The sequence below is a fragment of the Etheostoma spectabile genome, chromosome 3 (genome assembly GCF_008692095.1).
Source record: "Etheostoma spectabile isolate EspeVRDwgs_2016 chromosome 3, UIUC_Espe_1.0, whole genome shotgun sequence".
Lineage (NCBI taxonomy): Eukaryota > Metazoa > Chordata > Actinopteri > Perciformes > Percidae > Etheostoma > Etheostoma spectabile.
The window spans coordinates 29,275,230-29,284,212 of NC_045735.1; the positions used below are offsets into that span (position 1 = coordinate 29,275,230).

The following is an 8,983-nucleotide window of genomic DNA, read 5'->3' on the forward strand; positions in this document are numbered from 1 at the left end:
CACACACACACACACGTACGTCCACAGACACACGCACGCATGCAAAGGATTTGAAGAAAAAGATTTGAAGAAAAGCCTATCAGTATGATCCCTGGCGGTTTGTGGCAAACCACAGCGTGTTGTCCGAGTGGTCATGTAGTGTGTAAGCGAGGGGTCTGCTGATGGGATAAGACACTGGAATGCCTCTGTCAGCTCGCTGCGGTCCGACAGCACAGCTGTGGTTAGAGTGATCCGGAAGGGTGACCTTCCTTCTCCCTGCAGTTTTTATTGTAATTCTTCCCCTTCTTATTTGGCTTTCATTCTTGCACTGGTTCAGGTACTTTTTCGTGAATTATTCTTATTCTGTTTTTGTTTTGTTTGCGGACAGAACTTGGATGTCCTATCACCATGGTATAGTACAAAGTTTGCAGAGCATTATGGCATCCTGATGGCGTCAGTCAGTCTGCCTCTCTGTGTGCAGGCGCATTCGTGTTTATTCTGTAACTCAAAAACAATACATTGTTGAATATATACTTAAGGTTACACCACAATCTGAGTTTTGGGTGTGGAGTTTTGAGCACCTTACTCTATGAACAGTATATCTCATTATTGTGAGATCCCTACGGTTGTGCCAGTATATTAATTGAAGACAAGTATGACATGGACATATTTGATTAGTTCCAAACATTTATTTGCTTAATAAGAATAGCATAACTTGTTTGTTTATTAATCGTTAAACATTAGGCTTAAGTACCACTTCTATAAATTACAGTTATAAAATTTTGGATTATTTCAATAACTCAGCAATTCAACCCCAAGGCTGAAGGTCTTAAGATGCAGAATTTATTTTTTTGCACACACATTGCCCCACCTCCCTTTATTAATACGTAAAAATAGTTAATATTTTTATTATTATTCCATTTATCATATTAATCACACAGAACATTATTACACTACCGGTAATATTACCCAAGGCAACCACACTTCTACACAGATAGAATGTAACCCTGAGTGCTTATATTGATATGTGACTATGTAATAATGGTTCCTAGTTCAGAGAAGTGTATTTTTATGACTGTGTTGCACAATGTGTTGCGGTGTGTGTTTTCCACTGCATCCTTTCTACAGACCTTATGTGAAAAACTCCCACACTATGTACAATTTGCATTGACTGACTGTTTTCAGGGTATACTGTACATTTGATTGTGACATGTCAGTGGCATATTTGTGACTGTTGTCTCTTTCTGTGTGTGTGTGTGTGTGTGTGTGGGGGGGGTGGGGTGGGGTCATCAGATGGAGGAGATGATTAAAGACATTCGGAAGTCTTCATTAGTAACCTTGATGGACTGACCTGGATGGATTCACGAGACCAAGAAAGCAGCTGAGGAGAAGGTTAGCAGGTTTACCATCATTTGGGCAGGGGGGGGTGGGTTGGTATTCTACTGTATTGTAATTCTTTCGGATATGTGATGACTAAAACGTTTGTCAAATTGTCTCGTCTACTTTTCTGTAGGCCCGAGCTATTCGCGAAAGGATTGGCTATTCCGACAACATAATGGATGACAAATACCTAAACAATGAGTACAAAGATGTGAGTGTCTGAAAAGATTGTGAATGTTTTTCTTCTTTAGCCAAATTAATGTAACAGAATACCTGAGTGAGTTCATCAAAACTGCATAGCAATTTTATGAAAACATTTTGATGAATTCTTGGCTTTTATGAGTTTTGCTGGAGAATATATGGCCAAGTGTTGATAGCTCTCATCAGGGCTAATCCTCCTGTTTCTCTGGCTGTGTGTTGGTGTTAGCTGGCCTACAGTGCAGAGGAGTACTTTGAAAACATTCTACAGAACCTGGAGTATGTGCAAAAGAAACGCCTGCGGAAACTCAGAGTCAAAGTCAACAAAGAGGAGTAAGATTTAATTGATGTATTTCTGGTTGCAGGGTGAAATCATTGTTCTGCAAACAGGCTTGTTCCAGTTGTGTAGTAATTTAAAGTTATATTCTTTATTATGTAATCACTAATAATAACTGACCTATTCACTTATGGTGCTTGTAGTGTGACACACCATCTTGCATTTAGCGCAGTGCATTCACATTCTCCCACACAAACTCCTACTCACACACAGAGTTCAGCCTTCCACTGAGCACAGCAGTAATGCTAATATTAGCTCGTTGTCATTAATAACAGAGTCATTTGACACTGCATTGCATTGTCAACACAGTTGATAGGAATTTTCCTTAGTGCCGTTCTTAAAAACTGACAAAAAAAACACCCACACACACATAAAAAAATAAATTATGGAGGATAAGAGCTAAAAAACCTTTTGCGTGTATAATATGTATTTATACATTCATATTTATCTGTCATCAAATCTTAGTCATGCTGCACTCCTCACTTTATCATTCTTTAATTCCACCCTCCTTGCCTTCTGCAGGTGGGTAACTGGAGCTGCTGTTGTCAACGCATTCTACTCATCCAGCAAAAACCAAATAGGTATTTCCACATGTGCACATGCAAACGTGTGTGCAATTATTTAACGTTCAGCATTTTTGTGAAGTTGTGTAAAGACAAACCCATAGAAGTTACATTTTCACTTTTTTTCTTTTCTTGTTTCTTTCCCCCTGGTGTCAGTTTTCCCTGCAGGTATCCTGCAGCCGCCATTCTTCAGCAAAGGCCAGGCTAAATCTCTCAACTATGGTGGCATCGGCATGGTGATCGGTCATGAGATCACACATGGCTTTGATGACAACGGTATGATTGTCCACACTATTGCGCTTTCTTTCTCCAACAAACATTCTCTTCATTGGATTATGTAAAGTTGTTATGTCCACAACTGCAAGTCACCCAGAAACACTATGGAAACAAATGAAATGTAATGGAAACCTGTTATTAACATCACTTCCAGCATTTTTGTGCTGTCTCAGATAACACAATAATAGATGTTTAGGCATAGAGAGATGTCACAATCTTTTTTTCTTGTCAAACAAATACAACCAGACAATCCTTAATGCATTTGGCTTCATTTTTTAGGTCGTAACTATGATAAAGATGGTGATCTGAAGGATTGGTGGACACCAGATTCCACTGATAGGTTCCTGGACTTGTCGAAGTGTATCGTCAATCAGTATGGCAACTTCTCCTGGGACCTGGCCAATGGACTCCATGTATGTCCTGGTAGACAATCTCTCTCTACTTCTTCTTTCTTTAAGTTTTTATTTCATTTACCTTAAATATTGTCCCAAACTTTGCTCATTGTCTCATTTATTTGCTTTCCTGTTACCGTTGCCAGCCTATCCATTTTCATCTTTCTTCCAGTTTTGCAGGCTCATCTCTTCTCTGCTTCAGGTGCCTTTAATATTTTCTGTAGACATATAAATCCCTCTCCCTCTCTTTGTTTCTCTCCCTCTGTCCTATTGCTTTGAACAATGCTTCTTATATCCCCTGGGACAATGCTTTCTTGTATGTGTATCCTAGAAAAGTGATATCTGTGATTTGCTGAAATACAGAGGAAAACAATATCATCTCCCTTTGTCCTTTTCCCCTGCCTATCTGTGTGCTTTCTCTACTTATGTCTCAGTTAAATGGTAACAACACCCTCGGGGAGAACATTGCTGACAATGGAGGGATACGGCAGGCATTTCAGGTAATGACCCCGAAAACAAAGGAGGGAACTCAGTTTAAAAGTCCTGGTTTAAAGATGACGGAGGACAGGATTTAGTATGTGGTTTGTTATTTTCATATGCTTGCTAACATTAATAGATGTGTAATTTTGCCAGGTCACTGTCATAACTCATTAAATATTGTAAAGAACAATAAAGGGCGTGCTGTTGCTGCTGATTTCGTCAGTTTTATCAGAGATGAACAGATAATGGGCATTCTCACATTGCATGCAATATGAGATAATGAATATTGTTACTTCAGGTCAACCATGATGTTGAAGTATTTCTTTTATTTTTATTTACAATAACATTGTTCATTTTATTTCTCCTGGAGATTTGATTTCCTTTATGAGACAACAACACACAGACAACATGCCTGTATGCTATTATTTGAGCTTCATGCTGGACAGGGATTGTGACATTAAAATGAACTAAAAGGCTGACAATAATGTTTAGACTATAGTTACTGCAACAACTTTTAATTTATTACATAAATTAGTAAATAGTTTCCAAAACAACACAGCTGTATTTTTCACATACGCATAATTTAACAAAGAGCCCAGCATGTGAACGTCTGTATAAGGAGTTTACAAGTGGTATCCTCAGAAATGAGTCATTTTGTTGAAGACAACATAATAACAACAACAACTTGAACCGTTTTACATTCTTGGTTGACAGCTTATTTTTCAAGTTTATCATTGAATAGTAATGAGTCAGAAAGGATATTATGAGGCACATTAGGTACATTTGTTAATTGGAACATCTACATTTAATTAGCAGAAGTGTTTTATGGAATGGTTTTTTGGCAGGTTTTTATAATCAGTAGCAATTAGGTAATTTCAAGACTTTTTTCATATTTTCCAAAAACAGCTGCAATATAAGATGAGAACATTTGTCTCATATTAATACTGCAGGCCTATAAGAACTATGTGGAAGAGCATGGAGAGGAGCCATCACTGCCAGGAATTGACCTTTCCCACAATCAACTCTTCTTCCTGAACTTTGCTCAGGTAGTTGATGGATGTGTGGTTGGATTGATTGACTGATTGATTGATGTATTGATGGATGGATGGATAGATGGATTGAATAAAGCATCTTGGATACATAAATGGATGAGAAATGGATGGATTGCAGTAATGGCTGGATAATGGACACTTTGGTGGGCAGTTTGGATATATGAATGGATTGAGGAATGAATTGGAAACATGCAGTGTGTTGTTATATTGTCAATTGTATTGGTCTAATGCTAAATGTCCTAATCTCTTTTTTTTTTCAGGTGTGGTGTGGAACGCACCGACCAGAGCAAGCTGTTAATTCCATTAAAGTAGATGTACACAGTCCAGGGAAATTCAGGTAAATGCAAATGGCAGGGACAAATTACAGTAGGAGCTAAAATTTTAAAAACTTGATAAAATGACGTGTGTAAATTTCAATTACAAGTAACCTTCTAATATAGTAACTATAACCCCAACCAACAATCTCCTCTGTATGTTTTACAGGGTACTGGGCTCCCTTCAGAATTTCCCAGAATTTGCCAAAGCATTCAACTGCAAAAAGAACAGCAAGATGTTCCCTGCCAACATCTGCCGTGTGTGGTGATCCACAGAACTCTGGGATAGTGTCGTCCCTGTACCCCTGCAGTACCTCTCCCCTCTGACTGTTGGCGCACTCGTGGGGGGCTACAGGGAAGTGAAAGCTCCCCTTAGCTCTTTACTGAATGGACCAAGGCTGGTGGATTGACACTGCAGCATGCACTTCCTCTGCAGAAAGCAGTGGACTGTACCCTCACGGACGGATGGAGCACTGTTTCTTCGACTCTGATACTGTAGTTCATTCAATCAGCTTGAGTATTCCTCTACTCACTGGATACAATCACTCCTTCTGTTTGATTTTTTTCATCTTGTTTTACTCATCATTTGAGAGTATGCCAATGTGGGTGTGTGTGTGTTTGTGTGTGTGTGTGTGTGTGTGTGTGTATGTGTTTCAGTCAAAATACTGTACAAGTAGTTGTCAAGAGGGGGGCACACAGACAAATGTGCTCAAATTCACTGACACGAATACACCACCCACCCAACCACCCTCATACAGTACACATGGAACAGGGCTAAACCACTGTTCTGTATGTGGGACAGAGCTGTATGCCTCTCATTAAACCTCAGCTGGTTTCAGCCTTCATCTACATGCTGATACACTCTACGATGTAATCATAATGTACTCTGTTAATACTTAGAACTAGATTAAGTAAATTATTACAGAAAATCTGAATTTATTTTGCTGAATAGACCAGTACGTTTTTAACCATGATAGCATATTACACAATACTGTTATATAGTTAATGATAATGACTTAACTGCAGTTGACAGGCAGCTGCTGCTCATTAGCAGGCTTTCAAATAAACCAAAACTTTGCCTTGAAGACAGATGGTCATGAATCATTGAACTGACAATCGACAGTCACCAGACCGTTTTATACATTCACTGAGCCTCCTGTGTGTTTCTGCGTGGATGTGTGTCTCTATGTGTTTTCCAGTCTTTTTAATTCGTTATGATCGCTACCTATTGTTTGTCAAGCAAATTGGCATGCCTTACATGATCTGTTGTACTGCTGTGTCTGAGCGTGTCAATGTGTATTTGCAGGAGAAAAAAAGGAGAAACAAAATGTGTCATTGAAGCAATAGTTTGACTTTTTCTTTGCTTTTCTTGCCAACTGTTACATTAGAAGATTAATGCCACTCCCATGTCTTTAGGCTACAGCCAGCAGGCGGTTAGCTTGGTTGAGCATTAGGACTGGAAACACCTAGCCTGGCTTGGTCCAAAAGGTAAAGAACAATGACATGGAAAGCTCACTAATAACCTGGTTACTTTTTGTTTGTTGAACCAGTACAGTACCAGTGTGGTTTTGCTTGGCGTTATGTGTCGGACTGTTTCTTTGCTGAGAGCAGTGACTTCCTGGAGTCTTCGCCAGCTGCCCGCAACCTCATGGTGATGACAGGACTTGAGAACTTGGAGTCTGTACCCTTTTGTCTTTTTATGGATTCAAATAAATTGTGCTTGTAAGCAGATTTGGTTTTACCTTTGGACGGTCAGGCTAGCTGTTTCCCCTGTTTCCAGCAGAACCATCACTTGGCTGCTTTATGTTAAATAGACATATATGAGTAGTATCAATAACCTCAACTAACTTTTGGCAAGAAGGTGAATAAATGTATTACCCTTGTTGAACTATTTAAGAAAAGTGTGGCGAGTTCTCAGTTTGATCTTGGTCTAATCACAGGAAGTGAGTCGAGCCATCTATTTTGAATGTTTCTTTTACGCATTGAAGCAAAAGTTAATTGACAGACGATGAAATGACTCAGCTTTTGAAGGATTTATCTATTTTAAACTGCAGGCTGACTCTTTGCTGGAAGTTAATGCACCTCATTCAACAGTGCATGCATTTTTCTGAATGCAGAAGGTTGTATCAGTAGAACACAGTTTCCATGGTTTTGTATGGCTTTATTTTCTACGTTAAAGTGTAACTGAGGCTGTAACACAAGGTTCGTTAATTGTGGAAATTTTAGCCTTTGTCTTTTATATAGAAATCAGGGCAATGAATGCTCCGCCTTGATCATGTAGACCACTTCTCCAGACAGTATACAACACCCTCCATGTCCTTTATACATTGATAATTCCTGTGTTCTGTTCTTCCCATTGTTTGTGCAAGCTTTCTGTCTCTCTGTCACTGTTGCTCAGGCTTTCTTTCTTTCTGTCTCTCCCTCTCTTTCTCTCTTTCACACTCCACCTGTAGAAAGACAGATATACCTCAGTTGCCTGTATTTAGATACTTTATAATATTTACTGATAATCATCTTGAGGAGCATTGTCTTTTCTTTCAAAATAAATCTTTATAACACGCTGAGCCCTCAGGTGAAGGATTGTGTACGTATTTGTGTGTGCATGTGTTGTTTTAGCATCTGAATCAGGCTTCTTTATAAGTGCATTGCAAGCTCTTACATCTGATACAAAGACATGCTACATTCCATCTTAAAGGACAATTCTGGCACAAAATGAAGCTAGGATTAAATAACACATGGGTACCGAGTCGACCGTTCCCTGGGAATTGTTTTCATGCTAATCGAATGGGAGCAGTTTTAGCACAGACCCCTAATTAGCTTATAACGCTAGTTGTTAGGGGACCGGTAAAGTAAAAAGTAAAAACTATTTCTAGACCAATGACAAGGCTCAAAATAGCACCATACATCCACAGTAACATAAGGAGGGTCCCTACATGTAAACCAAATCATTGACAGTTTCTTAAAAAGACTATAATTAAAAAGGCAATACCGTTTGATATACGGGCAGGCGCTATCTTAGGAAAACATGACCAGTCAAACAACGAACGCCGTGTAGTGACATTGCTCATGCACGGTGATTATCATTTGACGGCTCATGACTGTTTTCCCAAGATGGCGCCTTCCTGTATATATAAACGGTACTACATTTCACAGTACTACATGTTGAACCGGAATTGTGTTTTAAGTGTTGGTGTCTATTTTTTGCAGAGAGCCTCAAAATGAGAAACATTCTTCTAATGTCAGACTTAAATTATGCGCTACATGACAATTTACAGAATATCTTGGTGCTGCTGACTTTTTTTCTGGACAGATACTTAGAAATCTTTACATATTAATAATAATAATAATAATAATAAATGAATTGTATAGCGCTTTTCCCGAGCTCAAAGTCGCTTAACAGGGTAGAGACAGTGTTATTTAAAAAAAAATAAAAAAAAAAAAAAAAAACTAAGGATAGGCCGAAACCGAAAAGATGGGTTTCAGACAGGACTGAAAAATGGTGAGGGACTCAGAGATGCGGATCTCATGGGGGAGGGAGTTCCACAGCCTTGGGCTGCCTGGAAAAGGCTCGGTCCCAAAACTGCGGAGCTTTGACTTGGGGACATAGAGGAGACCGGCTGTGGTGGATTGAGGGCCCGTGAAGGTTGGTAGGGGGAGAGCAGGACAGTGAGGTATGACGGGGCAAGGTGGTGGGTGGCTTTGAGGTGAGGACCAGGATCTTGTATGTGATCCGGTGAGAGATGGGAAGCCAGTGAAGCTGTTTTAGGAACCGGAGTGATGTGGTGGCCAGGATGTGGAGTGGGTGATGAGACGTGCAGCTGATTCTGAACCAGTTGGAGCCTTTTGATGGAGGTTGAGCTGATGCCGAGGAGTAGTGAGTTGCAATAGTCGAGGCGTGAGGCGAGGAAGGCATGAATAAGTCTTTCGGCAGCAGAGGGAGTGAGTGAGGGTATGATTTTAGCAAAATTTCGAAGGTGAAAGAAGGAGGTTTTGATGACTTGACGGATGTGAG

General features: G+C 39.7%; 1 protein-coding gene across 1 annotated transcript in view; it reads left to right on the forward strand.

Annotated features, from left to right (window-relative positions):
- The window catches only part of LOC116684009 (neprilysin), a 36,797-nt gene extending 29,268 nt beyond the window's left edge, over nt 1-7,529 (forward strand). The window contains 12 exon segments of the mRNA XM_032510032.1: nt 1,273-1,294; nt 1,297-1,343; nt 1,345-1,371; nt 1,493-1,570; nt 1,787-1,890; nt 2,417-2,475; nt 2,614-2,733; nt 3,013-3,146; nt 3,560-3,625; nt 4,556-4,651; nt 4,918-4,994; nt 5,141-7,529. Coding sequence (XP_032365923.1) covers nt 1,273-1,294; nt 1,297-1,343; nt 1,345-1,371; nt 1,493-1,570; nt 1,787-1,890; nt 2,417-2,475; nt 2,614-2,733; nt 3,013-3,146; nt 3,560-3,625; nt 4,556-4,651; nt 4,918-4,994; nt 5,141-5,240 — 930 coding nt within the window. The 3' untranslated portion in view covers nt 5,241-7,529.
- Nucleotides 7,530-8,983: the final 1,454 nt, after the last annotated feature.